General features: G+C 38.9%; 1 protein-coding gene across 1 annotated transcript in view; it reads right to left on the bottom strand.

Annotated features, from left to right (window-relative positions):
• The window catches only part of ncor2 (nuclear receptor corepressor 2), a 299,537-nt gene that overhangs the window by 143,226 nt on the left and 129,247 nt on the right, over window positions 1-27,064 (bottom strand). The window contains 3 exon segments of the mRNA XM_051921547.1: window positions 781-833; window positions 9,192-9,248; window positions 20,046-20,159. Of these exon segments, the coding sequence (XP_051777507.1) occupies window positions 781-833; window positions 9,192-9,248; window positions 20,046-20,159 (224 nt within the window).

Raw genomic sequence — 27,064 nt, 5'->3', positions numbered from 1 at the left:
GTTGGCATGGAGCTGGACAGTTTAACATCTGTTGCAGAGCGAAGGGCGCTCAGAAGGCTCCTATCAATTATGGAGAATCCACTGCATCCACTTAATAGTATCATCTCCAGACAGAAGAGCAGCTTCAGCGACAGACTGCTGTCACTGTCCTGCTCCACAGACAGATTGAGGAGATCGTTCCTCCCCCAAACTATGCGACTCTTTAATTCCACCAGGGGGGGTAAACGTTAATATTTAACATTATACATAGTTATTGTCTGTTTTTTTCACCTGTATTATTATCATTCTTTAATTTAATATTATTTATTGTATCAGTATGCTGCTGCTGAAGAATGTGAATTTCCCATTGGGATTAATAAAGTATGTATGTATGTATGTATGTATGTATGTATGTATGTATGTATGTATGTATGTATGTATGTATGTATCTATCTATCTATCTATCTATCTATCTATCTATCTATCTACCAAGTCTGATTTTTATAGAGTTATAAGGTTTAAGCAGGCTTTACTTGTTTTCCTTTACTATAACCTATGCCGCGGCTCTTTAAAAAGGGACGTCAAAAGGTCGACATAACTTAAATTCACTTGCCATTAAAATTGCTGTTTTTTTATCACAAAGGAAAAGGAATTTATTTTTTGTGGTGTTGTTCAAGAAGTAAATTTGCACAAATTATGCCAAATGATAACATATCCGCTACTCTGCCCCTTACAGGTCAATTAATAGCTGCAGTCTGTGTATCGCCTTAGTCTCAGGATGCCCCACTGTTGTATACTTACATCTTTATATTGTCATGGTACTGCTTGGTGTCAGAAGGCTGATTGTAGAGTGGCTGAAAAAAAGAAAAAAGAAGTTGAGATATATGAGAATATCAGATAAAATAATTAAGCAAAGCAACGTTCACAATCAGACTGAATGGAAGTTACATTCTGGCATCGTAATAATCATCACACACACTGGAACAGTAAAACACATGATACACAACCAGAGAAGGCTCACACCACATATTTCACTTGAAACATTTTAAGCAACACAATAATTAAAATAAAGGGGAGTGTGTGGAGTGGATACTTTTCTTATTAGGTCCCTAAAATGATTTTGCTTTTTGGTGCCTTGCTCTCCTTGTAACATAAATGCCTAGCAAAGACCAAAAGTTAATTTTTAGGAACCTCCTTTAAACAATAGCTGAGGATCGAGAACAAAACAGATCCATTTTCAAATGAATTCAAGACGAGTGAAAGTTGTCTGGAAAAACTGAGAAGGATAAAAATGTAAACAAGTTTTGCTTTCTACAGAGTTGAAAACTTCAAAATTTTACACTAGGCTGGCAAGAGCTCCAAATTTCTAACAATAAAAAAGTTAAATTATATGTTAAAATGATTCAAGTTTTTTTTTTTGTTATTTTAAATGTTCATCAATTGACACATTTATAATTTCATGTCTTTCCTTAATTTAAGCCTTGGACTCTTAGTGCAGCTCTAAAGGATAAGTTTGGTATTTTTCAAGTCAAAGTTATGTCTTCACAAACATACTTCATATGCACTTGCCACATAAAATTAAGTTCTAAAAGTATGTGCTTTCTATAAATAAATAAAAAAAATCTTGCCCTCACTGGCATTTTATGATGGAAGCTATGGGACATGGAGGAAAAGCTTAAAAACCTTCCAAATACATTCAATTCTCAGACCAAGACAGTTGTCGAGTATTGATCCACATCTTGCAATTACAAACACGTTATAAAATAGTTTCTAAATGGCATTTTTAAACAGTAAAAACCCAATGTTATGAGATCCAGCCATTTTAAAGGAAGATCAGTCGTGTGTGTGTGATAGTACAGCACTTAGTCTTCCTTTTCGTGCCATGAGGTTGGTTCTATTCTGATTTATTCTTGTATTTATGAGAGAACTCAGCACAAGCGAACAGAAAGCATATCCTTACCACAAGAAAAACAGTATAAGAAATGTGTGATAAAATGATTAATTCCAGATCCCTTTTGTTGTCACAAACATGTGTCGGAAACCTGGAAGGAACAGATGCCAATCCTCAATATATATGGAAGAGTGAGGCCAGCAAGTCCTACAGGCGAGATTGTACTGCACAATTAGCAATGCATAAGCAGAGACAGCTTTAGTCTTTTATGAAGTCAGAGAGTGAGAGGTTTGTCCTGGAGACCTACAATGCTAAAAACAACGTAATGCTTAGAAATACAGGTGTGACGGCTATGTGAAAATGGAGCAAACGCAGGAGTGACCCTGACCCTGGAAGTGATTGCAAAAGCTGCAAGGCAGGTGAGCATGGCCATTATATAATACGAGCCAACCCGCGGCGTAGCATACGCCGCATAATTATTTACTGATGGGTGAACACTTCCTGAAAGACACAGTTGTCCAAATGGGGTGGGTTTGAGGATACGACTGTGAGTGAATGAAAAGATGGAACTCTGGAGACAGCAACATACAATTGTTCGTGACTGAAAACTGGGTTTGGCAGATACAGGCATATCTTTTTGAAAGTTTGGCCCTGTGCCTTATTTATTGTCACTGCAAAGGCCAATCTAACAGGAAATTGTCTGCGTGTAAAAGTAAAAGGCAAATTTGAATCTGAAGGGGTCAGGGAAATCCGGGGAATATGGACAGTTTGTGAGGTAGCAGCTCCAATAGTTTTACACTCCAGTACATTGCGGTGAATGCTGGTAACAGTCAGGTGGGCGGGCAGGCGGACAAGCCAACAAAAACACTATGCTCTTAGTATGGTATGAATCAGGTTTTTGTAGACAAAGGTTTTCCCTGTTCCTGCAGGACCATCTAAGAAGAAGCATGTTTGTCGCGGATGGGAATCACTGTATGCAGTGTGTAAAACAGTTTGCGAGGGTGGACGTGGTCGTGTGTATCCCATGACGCGGGAGGAGGGTTAGAGTTGGCGGGCTCTGTCATGCGTATCCCATGGTCTTACAGTTGGTGGGTGGGGCTCTGTGAGTTGGCGGGCGTGGCTCTGTCGTGCGTATTCCATGGTCTCTGTCTTGCGTGCCATGGTCGGCTGCTTAGTGAATTATATATATAGATAATAATAACACAATATACTCAGAGAGGTAGCAGGAGGGCCACACACCAGGCATGGCAATGCAAAGGCAATAACCGGAGTGTGAAGTAACACTGTAATGTCTGTATGCTTATACAGCACACCACAAATGTCTTAATGCTAAGTTTGCTAATTGTACAAAAAAAAGAGAAGTCTAATAAGGGCTCAGCAGTTGGTCTTCAAGAGACAGAGTGGCTAGCCTGACACATCACTGCACATAACTGCATGAATGTGACAGCAAGGCAATGGTTAGTACCACAGCTGTAGAAGGCTTTTGTGGCCATCAAGGATGATGGGATTGGAGCCACAGAGACTATGTCAAAGGGGGGATGGAGACCCATACATAAACTGATCTTCTTACTATGGCGAAGTGTCTTCAAATTCTTTTGAAGTGAATTAGTACTTTACTTGCTTATACTAGAACAGAAGACTCAACAGTTACTGACAGAACTAATCACTTTGTGCACTGGGTCTAATTCAAGTCACTGGCTGTTAGCATGAATGCTCAAAATCTACCAAATCACTCACTGCTTGGACACTGTCATAAGGCTTCACAGGCTCATTGCGGCCTTAAAAAGAGTTAAAAGGTGTTTGAGAAATGTTACGTTATCCAGAAACCGGTCCAGTAAGCTCAGTACTTTTGTTGCATATGGCAAGGTTTGGCAGCCAGTGACCAGCTAGAATTGTAGATGTCACTTAATAACTTACTGCTTAGTTGAGATAATGAGGACTGAAAGTCAAACTTAACTACATTTTTGTGTCCATATTGTAAGAACATATAATAAACGCAGCTGGCTCAGAAAATGGAACGATGGATAGAATAAACAACCGTGCCATGGTTTCACAGTAATTAAGCTGGCTGTCTGACTCCCGGTAACTTTGCCATTTGTACGTTCTCATTGTGACTTCATGGGATTTCTCTCCTTTCTACCCACATCCCACAGACATGCAGGTTACACTGTTAGTCTATAAAATAACTTAACATGAGTGAGTGCAGATGTCTACATATTTATGTCCTGTAATGGGTTGGTTTTCAGTCTAATTTTGGTTTCTGTCTTACTTCCAATATTTCTGGGGAAGGCTTAAGTTCCAAAATGCCTTGTAAAGGTAAAAGCTGATTCAAATAATAATAAATAATTCCATTAAACAGAGCAGTGAATCTACCTGTTTATACAAGTTGTGAGGTAAGGTAGTTATTTAAGGTAACAAAGACAGAAATTTGGTGGATGCACTCAATCAATCATAACACCAGTGAATGTTAATTAGCGCATGCAAGTAAGAATTTCACTGTAGTGACCCAATAAACCAATACTGTTGATTTTAAACACAACAGTCCACTGAGTCTGCTGTGATGCATTTGCTGCCTAAAAAACACAAACATAATCTAGTTTACTGTTGACAACAAAACAAACCAACCCATAGTAAAAATGCAGACAAGAAAGACATAACGGACTTGACAAAGTGAGCAACGATTAGGCTTTGGATGTCAATAACATTAAAGAATTCGATACACTCTCCTAGACAGAGAGACACACATGCTGGTCACATCAATGGAGCATTGCCTAAATAAGATTTCCAGAGCTAAACTAATTACATGACCTAGTCAGGACACATAGTAACAAAGCCAAGATGAAAAGGCACAAAAGTTTAAACACATTTAAAGACAGGCGGGCTAGAAATAAACACCTTACACAGGGTTATGACATCTGTCCATATAATCCTAGGCCCTGGATTGATATCAGATATCTTTACCAAACCCTGCCGCAGTGTGCAATTCAAATCCAGTGGAGCACAAACTTTTCTCACTTCTGTGGTCTGATTCCACAACATTAAAATCGGCACTGTTCTGCACCATTTCCAAACAAAAGGTGACACAGAATTTTTATCATACTAGAAGAGATTGGTTGTCCTAAAAAGGTCAGCACAGCCAAAAAAAATGACTAGGAGATGGGTAGAGGCAAAGTACAAAAGAATGGCCAAAAGTCACAAAATGAAAACGATTAAGAACCAAAATCAAGTCAAAAGAAAATTGAAACAAAGTTAAAAGATAATGAAAGACAATAAGTCCAAAGAAGTACAAGGCAGCGCTTTAAAAATTAATTTCAATATTAAGATACAGGTAGACCTTCACTAATCCGGCACAACTGGGATCTGAGGAGTGGCGGATTAGTGAAAAGGCCAGATTACAGAAGTATCACCTCCGAACAGTAGCTAAACACCCAATCATAACTTTAAAACATCATGTCTCTCCCTCTTAATCTCTCTCTCTATACTGAGGGATGCCGCACATTGCCGGTGTGGCCATATTTAATCCAGAGTTATTTTTTTGACCCCCATTCATGAGAAGGATTCCACCAATCAGGGCTGCTGAAATTGCAAGACAAAGATCTGTCACTCAGCTACTGTATGTGCATGACACAGTGACATGACGTGCAAGTGAATAAAGGAAGGAAAAACAAACCTGAATTCAAAAACCTCACAAATCATAACAGAAGACGGATGTAGCACAACCAAAACAGAATGCAGAAGATGGGTGCGGTGGCCAGGAATTTTAATATTAGTTACCTGAGAATTATGTGAATTTAGAAACCAGATTACAGGGAGCCGGATTAGTGAAGGTCCACCTGTATTTAAGTAACAGCACCACACCATATTTTATACCATGTCAATGTCACAACTGACACGAGTCGATGTGGGTCACACAACTAGCAGCCAAGGAGACAAAATGTTGGTGCCCACAAAAATTCACAATAGTGTTGCAGTAAAAATACCAATAAAGAAATTAACAAAATTTAATTATTACCAAAAGATTAAACTGGCAGATCAGACAAAGAATGGGTGCGCATGGCAAGCACAATCAACTTCCACTCTCAGAATTCATAGGACTGAAAGTCTTTGTTAGATTTTCCAACATTTCTATGTAATACTACTATTTAAAGTGTTATAATTATTATAGTAAAAAGTTTATTATTATATATAAGAAGCATAACCAAAAAAATACAGAAAAGGAAGGCACAGATGCCAATTTGAGCTATTCAGGTGTGTTAATTGCTTACCAACTTAAGGGTTATTTTCATACTTAATGTTGGAATTTGGAGTGAAAAATGCTCATCTGATTAGAATGATGAAACTATCTGCATACAGACATGCACTTCTGATCAGCCTGTTAAGCTGTACTACACATGATTGTCAAGCTACGGTATGTAGTTCAAGATCAGGGAGAATAGGTGAGATGAAGTGGCTTTGTCACCATTTTTGTTTGGCCTTGCTTGTGTGCATAAAGATTCTGCCAAACATGAATCCATGAGGTCACGTTATTCATCGACATGATGACACCCACCTTTGATGACAACCATTTGTGGTTGCATAACTGTCAGTCTGGCACACCTGTTAAGAATTAAATCCACCCCATCATTTAGTGAGGGGCTGTTGGTGGATCACTAACACAGAACATTAAGATCGGTGTGAAACTATGTAGTGCCATTTTTTAACATGTGTCGAGATGCACTTTATAATGAAAAAACAGCAAGACACTGGTTTTTCCAAAAAATTGTGCCTATTTTGCTTTTGCAGCTTTAATATAGAAGCAAACTCTTCCATAAATATATTGGATTTCTAAGTTGATACAGACATACTGAAAAGTCAATCCTAGAAATCAAGATCAACAAACAATTACAGTAAAACTTGCCTAGTCGTTAATGCCATTGCTTCTAAATATTTTGACATTGTTTTTTACTGCACCACTTACAGAGAAAGGCCAAGCTGAGCTCGTCTCTGTTAAAGGCCATAGACTTGGTAAAAGTTCAAATGCCAAACAGCCACTCACAGCTCTTGGGCTGGTTCAGGGTGCCTCATAAACGCAACAGTAATAAATAGATATTAAGATGCTGCTTAGATCCATTTTTAACTTTACACATGCAATGCAGCATTTATTCAATTTATTCTTATATGATGTTCTTTTCTGACAAAAGGCTTGGTGTACTTACACATATTTAGAAACATAAACCAGTAAAATGCATCACATTTTATTGCTCACACAAGTATATCTATCTTAATATACAGGAATATATAGTAAAACATTATTTATATGCTTGGTTTCCTCAAGTGACACTGTGAATGAACTCTCACATGCACTGTGTGTGTCACATGTACATCCTCCATTCTGATTGCTGGGCATGATGACTGCCCCAAAAAGGTGCCACATGTCTGAACATGGAAGAAACATGGCTTTGAGTCCAGTAAAAAATATGCACATTTGGTTGCTGACAGCTACGTGGTGACATTACTGCACACATAAAGCCTTATGTATTCACAAAATGTCTTTTAGTGAGTACCAGAAAAAAAGGGAGTGCCACTCGAACCCCAAAGCGGCAATAACAAAAAAAAACAAACTCCTGCCTTCATGAGAAAGGTCTGGTATGGAAATAAAGCAACACTTGGAAAGATAACACATAGGGGGCAGCAAAGCCCAGAATGAGAGCAGGAGATGAAAAGCATGAAGAAGAGCAAACAGAAAAGTAAACATCAGTGAATAGAAGTGTGGAAATGTCCAGATCTTAATGTGTACTCAAAAAACAAAGCATGCAAACACTGAAGTGAGGAAGACAAAATTCTAAAAGTACAGCACAAGACAAGACACTTGATGGGCAGTTTGTGGCGCCTGCTACTTACCAAATCTATCAAACAATAAGGCAAAGTCCTAAAAAGTTCATAAATGGGCGTGAAATGTTTAAACAAACTATAGATCTCAAGGGAAAATTTTGCTTTTTACAAAAGCCCTTTAAATAAAAAGACAAACAAACAAACAAATAAATAAATATGGATGTTAGTAACACTGGAGCACCACAAGAAACAGTTCTCTCTCCTTTTCTCTTCACTCTGTACACCTTTGACAATAAATGTAACCCCAGGTCACATCACTTACAGAAATTCACAGACGAATCTGCATTTATGGGATGCATTTTTAAGTGGGGCGAGATAGAGTCAGGTGGAGAACTTTGTTTATTGCTGCAGAAAGAATTGTTTGCAACTAAATATAAGCAAAACCAAGGAACTGGTTACTGACTTTTGCTACACCAAAAAGTCTGGTCGCTATTCATGGAGTAGATGCAGAGGCGGTGCACTCCTACAAGTACTTGGGGGCTCACATCAATGGTAGGTTGGACTGGTCTCATAGCACAGGGGTATTATATAAGAAGGGGCAGTGCAGGCTCTTTCTTCTTAGGAATCTGCATTCCTTTAATGTGTAATGAATACGAGTAATAGCCTCTGTAGGATGTTATGATCACACAGTCTGAGAAATCAAAGCATATGACTATTTGTCAAACCCATGACCCCTTAAACAGCATTTCAAAGCCAACTGCTCAATCACATCTCAGTGAAAAAAGAGAGCACTGGCAAACACGAAAAGTCTAAGGATTCTTGTGTTTTTTCCTGGTTTTCTTCCATGGTGGAAAATTTTCTTCCCTTATACCTCAGTCTTAATTTAGGGAACAAACTGAAGTCACAGGGAATGAGAGCTGACAATTACAAGGGGTGACAAGCAACAACCACATTGTTTTTCGTCAAATACTTTTTGACTGACAACATGATGTGTGCAGGTTTTGGACTTCACTTGATGGTTTTTCCAGACTGTTTCCGATAGACATTTCAACAGTTCAATGTAAGGTCGCTGATTAACAGACTGTCCACAGTGAGTAAACTCTTTATGAACAAGTCCATCGATTTAGAAAAACATGATCATGATTTTTTGAAAATGTGCCATTATGGCCTGGAGAAGAAAAAACAAAATGGCCGAAGTCCCGTGCGCGCCTGAGCATAAACTCAAGAAATATGAACTCAATCAACTCAATGGACTGATTAACCAGACTGTACGCATATGATACCCAGCAGCATATTCAATACCTGGACCCTACTCCAGTGCTATTGACCAATTCTAGGAATTTTTGGTTCCCTCTCTTGTTTTTATTAAGCCTGACAGCACAGTAGAGGAAGATTTTAAAGACTTAGAAAACCACAAGAAACTAACTTTTTGTGTTAAAAGCAGTAAGTATGATGTTCTGAAAGAGAGATAAAGATATGGGAGTGCTATACTACAACAGCAGTCACTTACCAGTTCCACTCTGGGACCAAGGCCTTCAAGGATTCGATGGGCTTCTTCTGCTTTTTTCTGTATGGGGAAAAAAAAAACATCAAAGAGAGAAAAAAAAAAGGTAATAAAATGTGGAAATTATTTCAGCGTCACTTGGGTTGTCTGCACTGGACAAATAATGATCAACTAAGGCCTGGTTGATTTTAAGAAATGAGTTGAGGCTGGAGAAGTGCAAAAAGAAATATTAATGGAAAAGATACAACAATTAACAAAGCTGAGCAAACTTGGAAGGAATTCAAAAAGGGATTAATATTGTAAAAAATGTAACTGCATTAAAATTTTATAACTTTCCTACCTTTTTGATACTGAACAAATTGAGTTTTTTTTAATGACTTATTTCACGTATATAGCACCGCAGAGATTATGCTTCACCTTGGAGACAAATTAATTTTCTTTCACTTTCCAGCCTTCCTCATTAACTTCAATTGTGTCAAACACACAGAGGGAAAGAACAAAGAAGGAATGAGAGGAATGGAGGGAGAGAGTTAACATAGCAGATGAGTAACAGAGTGAGGGGGTCAGTCAGTGTGTTCATATGCACTTCAATAATCCAGTCAGTCACATAAACCTGATTTCTAAAATGCCATGCAAACCCTTAGTCCAGTTAGACAAACCGGGTGATTGGCCTCTGAGAAACCTAATTAACAGTGGTACATTTCTCTGCATGTAAACAAATAACCAGGTTACTGTTAACGTTTTGTAGTCTTTGCCTGACTGTTGCACTTTGTCAGTCTGCGCACATATTTGCTTCGCACACACATATTTAATAGGCATGGGTAGAACCGTCCTCAAAAAACACTTCCAGAGGCAAATGTTTGGGCGATTGCATTATTCCTTCTCCTGGCTGAAACAATCCATCTCAATATTTCAGAAATCGCTAAATCAATGCTGATGTGCTAAATGCAAAGTGATAAGCTAAACAGCACAATCTTGAGAGGAGAACTAGAACACGTTAACGAGTGTTACATAGTTGGATTACCTTTTAAAAGTAACAAGTAACCTGATGCAATGCTTACAGTACCTTATCGGAGTAATTATCATTCCAGCAGCACTGAGTGCTATGGCAAGAAGCATGCGTATCTGTATGCCAGGCCTTTTGAAGAGCTCAAATGCACAGCGAAACAGAAAATAGCATGCTGCATGCAATCCAATAACAGAAACATATTAATAATAAAGTGTCAATTTGACTAAACATATTTATAAGTCACAAAAAATTATCATAGGTGTTACTTTTATTTTCAGATTCACTGTGGTCGAAGACCACATTTAACTCTTTTTTGTGCAGTTTAATGATGTTAATTTCAGAAGACCACCTGTCCATGTAAACATGGGTTTTTAAGCAGGTTTCTGCCATAACTAAGTTTTTCACTTGAACCCGATTACACGCTTGCATGTAAACAAACACAATGACTAAGAAATCAGCAAAAGAGAATGAGAACAGAAGCAAATCGCAAAAGGATGAGACTGATGAAGCAAACAAGAAAAAAGTGGAATAGACAAAAGAGCAAGAGAAGAGGAAATAAGAAAACAAAAGAGAGACACTTAGGAGCTTCTGAACAGCAAAAAATGTCAAGAAAGAAAATATAACTGACAGAACAAAGATTTTGACAGAAACATTTAAAGAGCAAGAAGGAGGGAACGCAGGAAAGGCAAGACAAAAGGATAAAAAAACTACATAAGTATGGCATCTTTTATCACAGAAGGCAAAACATACAATAGAAGCGAATAAAGAGTTAAAAAAACTGACCAAAAAAACAGAAAGAAAATCAAGCAGGCACAAAACTCACTCACTTTTGGAAAAGGCAGACGGCTAAGTTTCAGGTGCTCGTTTGAACCCATGCGCCCATTTGAACATCATTTTCTCTCAGCTCTCTCTCTTTGAAATTAGGCCTTCAGACAGAAGCTGCGTGCAAGTCCCTAATTAAAAAGCACTGAGGCAGGGTCGTTGGCAGAGCTGTCCTCAATAAAAGATGGGGTTGTCTTCTGCAGTAATCTCTTCCTCATTAATCTGACTAAAGCAATGTGCGGCACTGCACATCACTCACAAGACACCTTCCATCCATTTTCTGAACCTGCTTTATCCGCTACAGGGCCGCAGACAGTTTCTAAATCAAGTGAATTCTCTTCTGCTGCTAAACCTAAAAAGGCCAATGCATAGCTTCACTGCTGTTCCCGTTATCAGCACGAGCACTCTAACAAACTAAGCATTGTGCTGGTTTTCTTTGACATTTAAATTCATGTCACAGATGTAGACTAATTACAATTCAGATTCAGAAAGGCATTATAGCCATAATTTACTGAATAGTTTTTTCAGCTATTGCAATTTGTGTCAGACTTTGTCTCACCTATCTCTCCCACTTCCTTTTTCTTCACATTCAATCAATCAAAGCTTTATGTGACGAGACAACTGAAAGCAATTTTTGCTTATTTAAACGACTTAGGAAAAGGTACACAATACATTGAGAATTTTATTACATGCAACATCATGAAACTCTGGGTTGTTTGAGGGGCTTTTTCCACAGAAGAATGTGGACCTTATGCACATCTTACGTCTACAGCCCTTTCACGCTCCTGCGGCAAGTGTTTCGAGACTTCTAGCTTGCCTAGGGATTCTAGAGGCTACTGACTGACACAAACTAAATATTAAATATTAAATTAAAGGAATAATTAATATACAATCAATAGCCACTTCATTAGGTACATGTCACTCAAATGAAGGCAGATGCCCTGTTTGACCATAAAACTAGCCAGGGATTTTCAGGGAGAAAAGACAAGCTCTAGTGGACTAAAAAGAGGTGACTAGAAGGACCACTGCACTAAAATAAATTTATTGTTAAATTCTTGGATCATTTCCAAGACTTAGCTGGCCTTGCAGTATGGACAATGATTCCACTAAACCCTCCATTTACCGAAGGGTACAATGTAGTGATGACAGTAAGCATCTGAGCAGCAACAATGGAACAGTGCACCAATTGTATGAGACAGTGTGACTTGAACTCCAAGCCCCCCATACCATAACTTCACCACTACTGGCATATCAAGTGGACACCTGGCTGGGTTTAATAATGGATTCACTCGTTTGTTCAGAGTGTTCAAGTGAATCAGTAGGAACTGGTTTGTTCAGACTGGGCCTCATGGTAAAACGAGTTAATCATTTAGATAAGTCTGTTTTGGCAACGCACAGCTTGTAGATGGCTGACTTTAGTCATGACTGGTAATTGACAGGACCACAGGGATAGGATTGAAAACCTAAGGGCAATTTACATAAATGTTTGAAAGTCTTTCTTCAAACAAAAAACCATAGACCAAGTATAGTATGGTGGAGAGCAGGGCTTTAGGGACCTTCAGTTGTTAACTTGATGTTATTTTGGACAATCTCAGTGAATAGGATGGACAAGCCTGTTGTGCTAAATGGCATGTTCTCATCACAATCGTTCTAATGTTCTAAAACCGTGTCAGTCTCTGCTCACGCTGAGGACAAAGTTGCCTAAGACTTGATATTTTTGGGGTAGTAACCCATTTCTAATCTATTCCCAATACTGCTACACGTGAAGAAGGTGCCACTGTTTCTAGCTTCCACTGTGCTTCGTGTCCATTTTAATGGTTTGCTAACTGCACAAACTCACACAATCAGATGATATCTGGTATCCAAAAAAAGGATGGAAAAGAATGTGTAAGATATGAGAATAACATATAACTTAAACCACCAAACATGCCAGATAACCAGTTAACTCTAAATAATGATTACAAAACCAGCTGGTGGTTGGGAGAGGGGATTTAAAAAAAAACACACATTTTGTAGCTGAAAGGTGTTGTCTTTAGGTTGACTGTTTACTTTAAAGAATGAGTGCAAGAATGTGCTCTCTGATGGACCAAGTCAGCTTGGTAGATCATTAACATGAGGAAATATATATTAGTTGTTCTCCTATGATTAAATGTTTTAAAATATACAGAAAGTACCAGCTCTCCGCTCAAACAATTAAAGGGGATTTAATTGCTCTTTCAAGCTGTCTTGTCAATTCCCTTGAACTATCTGAAGGATGGAAAGCAACTGACAATCACCAGATAAACGTGGGCTGCTTAGCTAAATCAACTGTAGACCTGAAGGTAGGCCTTCACCAGCATATAATCACTGGCCTGCATAGAAAAGTATTCATATTGTCTGTTAAGAGGAAAAAAATGCAAAAATTCTGGGTCTAAGATATTTTACAAAGCCACACACTACGCAGCCACAAATAAATGGGATGTGAACAGCTCGTTAACATTACAGCAATCTGGCACAGCATGCATCAAAACAAGCACAAATAGGCACACATCCAGAGGCTGTCCTCCATATCACATGGGCGAGACACAAGGCTGCCCTTGGACACGCATCACACATCACACATCCAATCAGCCGGCAGTATCCCTAGCTGATATGAACCAGTCGCAGATGCACAACATAGCTGATCTGATTAAAGGATTTCCACCTACTCTGTCATAATACAAGCTGAAATGTTTGAAGAAGGACTTCCTTATGAATATATCACTACATTAGTCCTGTTGAGTGTACCACTTGCTTTATAAGCAGTGGCAGATTTAAAGGATGATTTGTTATTTTATTTCAACATTTAATGCATATTCCCATCCAGTCTCTCTACCTGCAGCTGCAACCTAATCTTTATTTAAAGATTAAAGCATATTGAGCAGGATGAATAAATACAAAACACTTTAATATACAGTGGTGTGAAAAACTATTTGCCCCCTTCCTGATTTCCTGAAAATGTTTCTGATCATCAAACACATTTAACCATTAGTCAAATATAACACAAGTAAACACAAAATGCAGTTTGTAAATGGTGGTTTTTATTATTTAGGAAGAAAAAAAAATCCAAACCTACATGGCCCTGTGTGAAAAAGTAATTGCCCCCTGAACCTAATAACTGGTTGGGCCACCCTTAGCTGCAATAACTGCAATCAAGCGTTTGCGATAACTTGCTATGAGTCTATTACAGCGCTCTGGAGGAATTTTGGCCCACTCATCTTTGCAAAATTGTTGTAATTCAGCTTTATTTGAGGGTTTTCTAGCATGAACCGCCTTTTTAAGGTCATGCCATAGCATCTCAATTGGATTCAGGTCAGGACTTTGACTAGGCCACTCCAAAGTCTTCATTTTGTTTTTCTTCAGCCATTCAGAGGTGGATTTGCTGGTGTGTTTTGGGTCATTGTCCTGTTGCAGCACCCAAGATCGCTTCAGCTTGAGTTGACGAACAGATGGCCGGACATTCTCCTTCAGGATTTTTTGGTAGACAGTAGAATTCATGGTTCCATCTATCACAGCAAGCCTTCCAGGTCCTGAAGCAGCAAAACAACCCCAGACCATCACACTACCACCATCATATTTTACTGTTGGTATGATGTTCTTTTTCTGAAATGCTGTGTTCCTTTTACGCCAGATGTAACGGGACATTTGCCTTCCAAAAAGTTCAACTTTTGTCTCATCAGTCCACAAGGTATTTTCCCCAAAAGTCTTGGCAATCATTGAGATGTTTCTTAGCAAAATTGAGACGAGCCCTAATGTTCTTTTTGCTTAACAGTGGTTTGCGTCTTGGAAATCTGCCATGCAGGCCGTTTTTGCCCAGTCTCTTTCTTATGGTGGAGTCGTGAACACTGACCTTAATTGAGGCAAGTGAGGCCTGCAGTTCTTTAGACGTTGTCCTGGGGTCTTTTGTGACCTCTCGGATGAGTCGTCTCTGCGCTCTTGGGGTAATTTTGGTCGGCCGGCCACTCCTGGGAAGGTTCACCACTGTTCCATGTTTTTGCCATTTGTGGATAATGGCTCTCACTGTGGTTCGCTGGAGTCCCAAAGCTTTAGAAATGGCTTTATAACCTTTACCAGACTGATAGATCTCAATTACTTCTGTTCTCATTTGTTCCTGAATTTCTTTGGATCTTGGCATGATGTCTAGCTTTTGAGGTGCTTTTGGTCTACTTCTCTGTGTCAGGCAGCTCCTATTTAAGTGATTTCTTGATTGAAACAGGTGTGGCAGTAATCAGGCCTGGGGGTGGCTACGGAAATTGAACTCAGGTGTGATATACCACAGTTAGGTTATTTTTTAACAAGGGGGCAATTACTTTTTCACACAGGGCCATGTAGGTTTGGATTTTTTTTCTCCCTAAATAATAAAAACCATCATTTAAAAACTGCATTTTGTGTTTACTTGTGTTATATTTGACTAATGGTTAAATGTGTTTGATGATCAGAAACATTTTGTGTGACAAACATGCAAAAGAATAAGAAATCAGGAAGGGGGCAAATAGTTTTTCACACCACTGTATTAGCACTTAAAGGTGACAACATGGAGAGTTCTATGTGGGTTCTAAGACGGAACTTCTCAAGAGGCAGGAAAAAGCAAAATGTGTTCTGCATAGAGATGTCAAACTTGTATTTTAGATCCGCATTTCTTAACTACTGGGTCAGGCTGCCGTTGGTGGATTGCAACAGAGAGTCAAGTCACCAAGTGGGTTGGCACTCCACTCATTCCAACCCTGCTCTGATGACCATGCTCAGTTCACCAAAGGGGTCTGGGCCCAAACCCCCTATAATGATCACACTCAGTTTGCCAAGGAAGATCTGCTCCCAACGCCCCTTGAGAATCACGCACAACTAGTCAGTGGGGATGCCTACATTGATTTATGTAGGGGATTGTCATTATGTCCTTCATGAATGCCAACTAACAAATTATTGTTACCATTGTTAAAGTACAAAATGTGCAGGATATGTCACACTATTTATAGTCACTTGATGTGACACCTCGCATTCTCCAGTTGAAGTGACTGGAGATACAGTAGGCGTTCTGTTTTTGCATGATTTCACAAAGTGCCACAAAACATATAATGTATAGTCTAACCTTAGCTTCAGATGCTTTCTAAAATATTCTCGGATGTAGCTCTTACACATGGCAAAGGCTTAGAAACCTACTGAAGTTGACATGTTTTTTTTTTCTCCAAACATGACAATACATCAGAGGAGAAGGCCCAGAAAAACCTCTTTGTCCAATACTGATAACACTTAAGCTGTGACAAAGATACATCACATCTCTTTTCACCCTGGCATTTCATTTATCTAACATTTGAAGGCCAAAAATGTCATCCTACTGCTGGGGTCGCTTAGTACAGAATGATTTTAATTACAATGAAAAACGCATTTTATCAAAAAATAAAAACTGGAATTTTTTACTTTCCCCTCAGACATAAATAATACTTAACGCATCAGGTACAATAAGGTATGAGAAAAGTCATCAAAGATGGAAGTGGTTACTTTGATCCCAAATAGGAAGATATTATTAAAATTGCAGTAAGTCTAAGAATGAAAAAAAGGAAATAAAGATTACAGCAATGCACATTTTTCTTAAAAAAAAAAAAAAAAAACATTCACAATTTTGCTAAAGATCAATAACTATTTTGTAATCAGAGTCTGCTTAATATTTCATTTTAATACAGATGTATGTAAAATTAGTCATTTTAATGATATATTTTCCAATATGCAACTCCAAATATATTTTCACTTAAAATGTTGCTGTTACAGGCTAAACTAGATTTTAGGATAAACATCACTAATGTGCCCTTTCAGCTGTGTCTGCATACAAAAGTGTAATTCATTTTTAGGATGGAAGGGAGCACATGAACTGGATTAGGTGGGTTTAAGGAAGTTGTGTATTTGGAGGTAAGCTCACATGATCTATACTTTCATGTTGTCACAAATGTGCGCCTGTGGATCCCCTTCCTGGCTCAGCTGAGGTAAGCATGACCAGTCCGGAATTAGAGGGGCTGCTGTCACTAGCCCTATCTTCTCTTTCACCCGCAGTTCTGAGAAGACACCTAGCCCTGCCCCTTTCACCTTAGATGCCATAAAAACGGGCGGCCTCAGGAATGTGGTGTCACATGTTGACTGTGCCTTCAATGAGGACAGAGCTCCCAATGTTAGAACCTTGCTTTGAAAGATGACCAGGCTGGTGAAAGCTGATTTTGCTTCACCAAGAGCACTATCCTTATTGGTATTTTGCAGAGCCATTTAAATGGGGTAGCCTGGCGGGTACTCCACCATTCTTTCTGGCTTCACATAGTCTGTTCACCTGGTCACAATGTCTACTAAAAGAATTAATTAGTAATTATTAAAATAATAAATGCTGTCTCTTATTATTTAGAATGACAATAGTCCACCTCTGGTGCTTCTCTCTCCTGATTCAGGTCATTTGAAAAGTAACTTACCCCGTCATCATTAAGCACAAAGAAGGAATCATATTCATTACGTGTAATTTTTATTAAGAAAAGCACAAGAAAAGAAAAATATTGGAATAAAATAACAATATTACCTATAAACAAGTCAATAAAAAATAAATGAAACAGTAAAATGTTAAAATTAGAAAATATATGCTTAAGTTAAAAATTTTCCTCAGGTCAAGAATTAGAAAAACTTGTAAATGGCTTTTCTCTATGTATATTTGAAGCCAGCTGCATGGCACAGCTTGCTAAGTAAAGCTGGGTTGTTCTCCTTGTCTTGTCTCCATCAGAGGCCCACAGGATGTCACTGTGACTGTATGATTGATCAGCCTACAAGAAATTCACTAAACAGCACATTTATGATTCGGGGGCAGCAAGAACAAAAATGAAGTTGTGGTAGTTTTGTAAGGCCAAAACTGAATGGAAAAAAACTCCTGCGATACAGCATTAAGTTAAGAAGGCTGAACTGGAAGGAAAGCAATAAATCATGACCTTGATCACTAAGAAACATCAAAGAGTCCCAAAGGGAGGATGAAAAAATAATGATGTCTACAACAGAGACATCAAATAAACCCACCTTGTTGCCAGAATATGCCCTGGACTCAATGACACTGAATTTGTATCTCCTTACCTTGTTTGTGTATTTGAAAGCAACATGAGGACAGTGAGATAAACATACATTTCCATTCTGAGCTTTTCATGTGAAATTAATCATCCAAGTATTCATCTTTATCAGAAAGACAACAAACTCCAAAGGAGTACTACATGACAAAGCACTAGAGAGACGTAATGTAAAAGGTACTTTGCCCACAAAATGCCACCAACCCAATCACAAAGGGGGAAATAATCAGAAAAGGGCAGAAGGCACATACAAATATTTCTGTTTTTTTTGTTTTAATGCATGACTACTTTATATTGTAAAAAAGAAATCAGGAAACAATGATGGAGGGAGTAAGATGAAGGCCATACTAAACTCTACTGTGATGTTACTGTAAAAGTTTTATAACAAGTAAGCCTTGAATAACCTACTCCAAACATTAGTTTTTAATAATTAATAATTAGTAATAATTTGAATTTGATTCATTTCATCATTAAAATCCCCATGTCTAGAAACAGTCTGCATGTGATATCATTAATAATACACACCACAGAACTGGTTTTGATAATCATAATTATATTGCATCTGTGGTTTCTTTTTAATTAAAAGAAAAAATGTATTTTCAATTTCATTAAAGCAGACATTCCTTGTATGGGTGGGTGCTATGTTATGCCGGGGTGGTTTTGGCTTTGGACACAATGCTGATAGCATTGGCATTGATGTCCCCAAATAAACAGATTCCATGTACTGTACATTGTAAAGAAGCAGACCTGTAATTTGGCAGAGGCATTAATAGGGTCCTTACAGCATCAGCAGCATTTTAATGAAATGTTTTGGCCTTAATTTTCTCCTTTAAGTTGCACAAGTATTACTTGGATCAATTTTAGGTGTTCTAATTGCAAAATTAAATTGTAATGTTATTGCTTATTCCGTCCGTGGGCACAGACAAGGTATTACTGGGTACTGTTAATAAACAATACACTTGTCTTCACTGAATAGCTCTATTCAGTCCAACATTCTTTTTTTCTAAGAGTCATTGTTGCCCAAACCCAATTAAAAAATAGGAATTATTAATTTTTAGCCAGCATTCAAGGATTAATACAAAAGATAATATGCTTAATTTTGAAATCACACAGTATATTTTGTTAGCCAAGAATACATTCTACACATTACAGCTTTTAATTTAGGTTAAATCATTAATCTTCATAAAGTCTGTAATGCGTCCTCAAACACCAAAGCATAATTTAATAGGAAAATACTTAAACAAAAGCAAATTGTCCTTGTCCATCCAAGTTGTGTCAAACAAGTGCGCTGTTCTCAGTCAGCTAAATTGGAACACATGCAGCTAAAGAAGTCTTATAAAGACAAACACGTGATCAGGGAAATTTGCCACAAATGTACTGTAAAGGCCACTGACACCTCCATCCGTTTTCTGCACCCTATTATACAGATGAGGGACACAGGGATTTCTCAGTCTCCAATGAGTAAGTCGCTTTACAAAGGACACATTTTCTCAAACACACATCACGAGAAATCAGAGAATTTTCAAAAGAGATTTCAACATAATACCATGTATCAATGGACAGCATGTTGGTCAGAAAAGCAGATGAAAGATGAGAAAGGTGGGGTCTTATGTGATAGGATCAAAAACAGACGGAAGAGGTACTTTGAAAAACTGCTGAATGAAGAACATCCAAGAGTAGCATTTGGTGGTGGAGCACCTAATGTAGAGCTAGTACCAAGAATAAGGGGGAGAAGAAGTAAACTAACCAAATCCCCTCTGTCTTTCAGTAAGAAATAATCATTTACAAAAAATAATAAAATACATAATAAAAAGATTTTTATTTGTCACAGAGCAAAGTCTGCCACTGAATTTTTCATGAGTATCAATTCCTCTAAGGAACAAATTGCTACTAAAATCATGAGTTCACTTTTCTCTTAAATATCTTCCTTACCCTGTTCTCATCATATATGATCTGCACCAGGCTGCGATGCTTGGCCTCACTTGGAGGAGGAGAAACAGGCTTCTCAGGTTCTGGTGGTTTAGCAGCTTCCTCTTCCAGTTGTTGCTATTAATAATACAAGAAAAACAAATTACATTTGGGGTAAAAAAAAAAAGGAAACAAAAAAATACCTGAAATATACATTCACAAATGAATGTACCCTGAAATTTGTTACCATACTATTTTAAAATACTACCATTTTTTGAAAGGTATCCCAAAAAAACACCCTGATTTTATCAAAATGAAGTGAGATGTATTTGTTTAATTACTTACAAGGAAAAACAGTTCTAATTGCTCTTCGTGATGCTTTCAAATGTGTTTGCTCAAGAAAACAAGCCCCTGAAGGAATTGACAGAAATAAGCAGAGAACAATTGAAAAATAAGACCGGCTTTGACATGGGTTTTGTGGCTGTATGATGACACAGGCTAAAACCCATTAATGACCGCAACTTTGTTGAATGTGCTCCAAGGCCTACACAACTTCCATATACAGATTAGGTAGGAAGTGAGACAAAATTTCATAAGCAGTTCCAGGAATATTTAAGAAACACTCAGGAAATCAAGCTATATCAGGGACAAATTCAGCCTAACGTACAACTCTCCATGAAATGGTAACTAAGTGAAAGAAAGAAAGAAAGAAAGAAAGAAAGAAAGAAAGAAAGAAAGAAAGAAAGAAAGAAAGAAAGAAAGAAAGAAAGAAAGAAAGAAAGAAAAAAAAAGAAAGAAAGAAAGAAAGAAAGAAAGAAAGAAAGAAAGAAAGAAAGAAAGAAAGAAAGAAAGAAAGAAAGAACCGGCGACCTTCCGGATGCCAGCGCAGAACATTTGTCAGCTCAAGTGACTAATGTGGGGTCTGACTGTGAGGCTGTCCCTTCTCTCGTTGCAGGTTGTTCCTTCCATTTGAGCCTAAGTACACTACCATGATGGTACTCTCCTATCTCAATGCTGCGATACTATACAGACGGAATTGCCATTTTATTTAAAATGCAACATTTAAGCCACTTGTTTGCACTGTTCACATAAAATACCAAATGTTACGTACTGTCTTTCTCTAGGGAACATTACTTCATTGCTCTGGAAAGGTATGGTACAGTACACCTGCTGAAGTTTTTCTACAATGGGAGCTTTGTTGCTGTAGAGTGGGCAAAACACACCATGACCTGTTCTAGTCCAGATATTTGCATTCTGGCAGATGGCTATAACTAGAAACAAACCCATGGGGACAAACCCAGCAGCTACTCCTTAAAGCTTTAAGAAATACTTGGAAATACACTTCCATGCACATGAATAGCTTCTAAATGTCCTCGTGGAGTCAGCTGAACTCTCATTCAACAACACCCACCCCAAAAACGTGCAGCTCCCACAGCCCACTACACTCCACCCAGCCACAACGCAAATCCCGCTGACTACGCCAAGTGTTTTGTCATGGAGTGGGTGGGACACGCCACAATTCATTCCAAATCCAGATATTTACACCGTGGTAATTGCCAGTGGCCAGCTGTGAACCAGCAATGCCTAGATTACAGAGACGGCCAGGGGCGGCTCCTTAATGCTTGGAGCAGGGCAGAATCCCTCATGGCGCAGAAGTAAAGCAGGCTGCTGTCTAATCCAAGGGTTGCTTTTCCTTCTCCTATAGCCAGCGCCAATGATAAAAGCCACAAAGAATGCATTGTTAACTAAGACGGTGAGAGATTCTCTCTCGCTTAAAACATTGGAGTGCTGCTTCTGTGCACCCCTGTAACCAAGGCAGCATCATGGGTTTGTTAACTGGTCATGGGCAGTTAGCACAATGCAAATGTCTGGACTGGAATACATCATAGTGTGTCCCACCCACTTTAAAACAAATATAGAGTCAAAGCAGATTAAGTGACTTGACAAAGCTCACAGAGACTCAACCCCTAAACCCATACTTTATAGCACAACAGCTCAGTCAATAAGCAAACCATGCTATTTATGGGAAATGAAGTTGGTGGAAACTAAACTTGTGCTGGTTTACAGGCAATTACATGGCGGAAACCATTGCAAGGCCATTAATAATAAAGAAACGTATAGCCGTTTCCATATTTCTACAAGGGCAGCCCAAAAAGGTTGAAGTCTAGTTCAAGATCAAAGAGATGCGGACTGCACCTTGTGCTTTATACGACACACCACCACCATGGCCATGAGCTGGACTCACAGTCTTTTTTCAAGTCATCTTCCCGTACCAAACAACCTTTCAAGGTACTTCACAGGTACAAGACAACTGCTTTAGTGTTTGTGCAATGTGAGACCAGGCAGGGTAAGTAGCTCACTTGAGGAAAGCCTGGTGGGGGCAAGGCAGAAAAAAGAAAAATTACAGGTATGAGAGCCAGGTCTCTTGGGACTGAAAGAAGTGTCAATGAGACAGCTAAATTTAAGATCAACTTGAGAGACTAAAGCAAATAAAAAAATAACTTTTTCTAAAATACTTAGGGGGAAAAATAAAAACTTTAAGAAAAAAACAGCCATGTGCCTGAAAGCATATTGTTTTTGTCATTTCACATAAAATGTGAAGAACTGGACAAGATGGCATGAAAGAAAAACAAGCTGCCAAACTTAAAGTAAGAGCCTGCCAAACTACTGGTGACTGGTGTTAATGTTTCAGCAAGATCTGCTCAGCTCACCTGACAACTTTTGGATGAGGATGATGAAGCAATTGGTATTCTGTTTGCAAGAAAAATGGTGTACACTCCTTTATGGTTCACTAAAGCAAGTTAAACCTAAAGCACCCTGGGAAAAGAAAAAAAAAACCTTGTGTGCTTTGTGGGTTATTTTGGCTCCATTCCCTTAAGCAGATTAATTCCAATTACAAATCATAGCTAACAACATTCCATATTAACTGGGTACCAAGCTCCAACTACAGATGGTTTGATTCATGACTTGCCATAAGCTCCCAAAGCACAGAGAGCCATTGGTTACATCACCTCACCCTGACTGTTATCTTTCTGTGAAGACTAAAATAAGCTGTGAGGTACCCAGAAAGACAGCTGATTAATACGTCAAAACCCAATGAATTTAAAGAGACACCAAAAAACATGTGGAAGCAAGCTCCTTTTTAAAAAATTAGGTGTTAACACCTGTGGAAGCAATTTGCTAAATGACACACTCCTGACATCGCTGCCTCAACTAAACACTTGATTTGAAGCATGAGGATCAAAATGGACAATAACAGATTCCTTGTGATTAAGGAGAAATATGGCAGAAACAGAAGCAAAGGTTTTAAGAATAGAGAAACTGAGTGTTTTCTTTTCTTTTGTTAATTTTTCTGCTTTTGAACAAGTTTGCTTTCTTGGCACAAGCATTCACTTATCTCCAGGAAACCAGCCAAGGCTCTGGACAAAGCGCGGGAAGCCAGACAGTGCAATACAGTGGCCATGGTGTTTTGTTGGTGCCTGTGCACCCAGGTCTGCTTCCTGCCTCTACCAGTCTGACAGTACACAGAAGGCTGTGGAAACTATTCACCTCTGAAAAGCACAATATTACAACAGATGTGCTTCTGTTATGTTTGGAACAAATTAGTGAACCAGAGGAAAACATGTCCAAAACTGAAGAAAATCTAAGAAAATCAAAACCAAAAAGACTTCAGGATACTTATTTCAAAAATGGCAACAACAAAATCATTTAATCTTGTTTAAGATTCTATTGTGGTTTAAATGTTGGTGATACTGCCAGTTCTTTTAAACCACTGTCATACATGTAAGCTTTGGGAATGTTTTACAGACTTATGCTGAAAGAAAACAGAGAGGGAAAAGACCGACACTGCTGTTTCACTAGACTAGAGAAAGAGAAACTGCCAGAGGACCACTAAGGTCACTTCTTGTCCCTGCAAAGTCCTGCCCCTTCTGGTCTCAACCATATTTAACCAAACACTCCACCGAAAGTCAGCACTCACTAACAGGCCTACTTCAGAGCAAGTCAGAAGTGACTGGTTTGGTGTATTGCTGATCCGGTTTTTTTTCCATCCTTAGGATGGTACAATTAAACACGACATCCTTCAGGATTTCGACATTCATTTCTTGTTTTGTTTCTTCCTTTATTCACCACTGAGGCCGAAACACCTTCTACCTTCAATTTCATATGTTCACTTGGGTGGGTCAAGTTTCATTAGATCAGATGGTCTCCTATCTCTGTCATACAGTCTGGATATAAATGTAATGTTGCGTCCCAATTTACTTGAGATTATACGTTCTTGTATGTTTTGATCCCCCAGATCGACAAGGTGTGTTAGGGAAACGGGCAGCTGTGGGCGAGGATGCTTTATGATAGACTGGAACCCCAACTAAGACTTCCGCAAGCCTTTTCATTTAAAACTTGCAGGCTAAGCATACGTGCTCTATTATTAAAAAAAAATCCTGGGAGAGAGACTAGGGAGACGAGACGTGATCTTCTCGGAAGACAATTTGATGTCCTGCGAGAGACACTTTAACGTCATGTGAGACAACATTTAAAACAAGTTCACGGACATCTAACCAAGCAGTTTTTGGAATGCTTTTGGTAGACAGACATCATGTGCTCCCAGCTCTTAAAACAATGACAAGCGACAAGCAGAACAGGCAGCTCACCAGCAGCAGATGATCCGACTGCTTCTCCTTAGCGTGCGTTCAACCCCCCCACCCCCTTTCACAATGCGAGCGGCAGAGACACGAAGTGACAAAAGGACAGCTGGTGTACAGGCTTTTAAATGATCGATGCAAATCGCAACAAGCAGAAAACACAGCTCGCCAGCAGCAACAAGCCTGCAGATGATCCGACTGCAACTCTGTAGCGTGCATTCAGTATAATGCTACGGAGTTGCAGTCGTTATACGTCCTGCGAGAAAAAGATGTAACCACGCCCGGGGCCGGAAAGTATTGTTTTTACAAAAGTGTTAAAGTAAAAGTGAAAATAATGCATATGTAACAATTCCCATGAAAATAACAATCTCTTTAAATTGTATATCCGGTAAGCCAAACCCGGGGGTGGGCGAGCGAAGCGAGCAGGGGCCAGTGTCCCCTAGTAATATTAAAAGCAGACTAAGGAAACTCATTAATATGAATGACTGGGGGAAAAATAAGGAGATAAAAGAGGCAACATTCTCTTTAACTATGATTCTCTTGATGAACAGGAATGAAAAGATGTTTTACTCACTGTCAGGATACAGAGAGTGAAGCAAGGCTTTTAGCGATCTTGTAGAGCTTCAGAAAATCTAACACAGCTGTAGAAAATCTGCACCATGCACGAACATCTGCCATGTAATTCATATCACTTCAGGGAGCCTGGGCGGAGTACAGTTAGGGCACTTTGGGGAGCAATTAGAAGTTCTGACAAAGCACTTCACTCTCCTAGAATGCACTGCACACTGTGTCTCTGAAGTGCACAGGGCCCTGTATGAGGTAATCAGCGCAATGTGTTGCATTGGTGAGCTGAATGTGCCCTGTCTGGTATGTGATTAAGGCAAGAGTGCCTCCTTACTTGGGTGGCAAACACCCCTCTGTGGAAAAGAACATAGGGACTCAATTTTCATGCTGAAAGAGACATTCACAATTTGTTCTTCAAAGAATTCTGTGATAGCTGTGCACAATACTGGTGAAGACTTTATTTAAATTTTGACATATGCTCCAAGTTAAGAAAGTGGAATGATGAGAAGCAAAAATATTAAAGCACTGAAATGCACAGTATCAATATCAATTAATTGAAGAACTGATGAAAGGATTCATTCAATTACCCATTTTCATTAGAAATATCTGCTATTTTTAAATATGACTTATGCTTGTCAAACATGTGAGTTTGGTGAGCGCCTAATGGGGGGAGGACTGTAACACTGTCACTACAGTCACCATGTCACATTTACACAATCAGAGGCAGTTATGGCACACTCCTGTGACAACTTGTCGTAAGGCGCCAAGCCACGAGTGGTCACCCAGAAACATGATGCAGTGACAAGCAATAAGCAACACAAGTGTGATGACCTCACAAACAGAAGAGAGGCTTGTGTGTCCGATGTCATGTTTTATGTACTGCAACAGAATGGAAAAAATAACAAAAGGCCAAGAATGCAGCTGAATCTGCCATACCTAGAAACCCTCCACACAGGCAGCTTGTTATTGGCTGTCAGAAAAACGAGTGAGTTTGCAATACTTTAGAAATGGGAATACTGATGTGATCAGATCGGCAACTGTACTCATCAGCTTTGACATCCTTTCCTGTCTTGTAAAGTGACATCAGCTTAACATGATCTCTGTCTAGAATGGAAGAGGTCCTGGCCAGAAGAACACAGAAGCCACATCTGCTCTGCCTACAACTCCACACATTCCGATGTGTTCTTTCTCATTTTTATTAGCAAACTGCATATCATTTGAGTGGAAAATCTTCAGTTTTTAAAGCTGTAGACAGCTTATATTAAGTTTCAAATTTTCCTCAAATCAACCAGGAAGCACTATACAGGTTCATAGAACAATCTAACACTTTGAGTACAGTCACCTATCATAAGGACGGCCTGCCAATCAAATATGTGTGATGTCACATGTCCTGAAGCCCTATGTGAAATTTTAACATAAATACAGCTTGTCTACGGGGACACAGGTTGCAATGACCAAAGTCAGCAACAACACATGAAGTGATGTCAGACACACTAATGACCATTTCATATGGACGTCAGATAACGAAACTTATGAATATAACAATTGTTAAATCAAAAGCTGCTATGACCAACATTCACTCCTAACATTGCTAAGTTTTTTCATAACAGGCATTTGGCATCTGATTAATAGGTACTTACATGAAGGGGGTCTTATGTGGAATAGTGCAGGGTGACTGGCAAGTGGCATCCCCCGAGATTTTATTTGGATAGGAAATTTATGTGTGTGTCTGTGTGTGCGTGTGTGTGTGTGTATGCGCGCATGTGCTCAGTTGTGTCCAATGTGGAATATTGCAGGATGAAAGACAACTGGCATAAGCAAAGATGTATCTGGAAAGGA

This window comes from Erpetoichthys calabaricus, chromosome 18 (genome assembly GCF_900747795.2).
Source record: "Erpetoichthys calabaricus chromosome 18, fErpCal1.3, whole genome shotgun sequence".
NCBI lineage: Eukaryota > Metazoa > Chordata > Cladistia > Polypteriformes > Polypteridae > Erpetoichthys > Erpetoichthys calabaricus.
The sequence above is the reverse complement of the archived record's forward strand: the minus strand, read 5'-3'. Positions and strand labels throughout refer to the sequence as shown.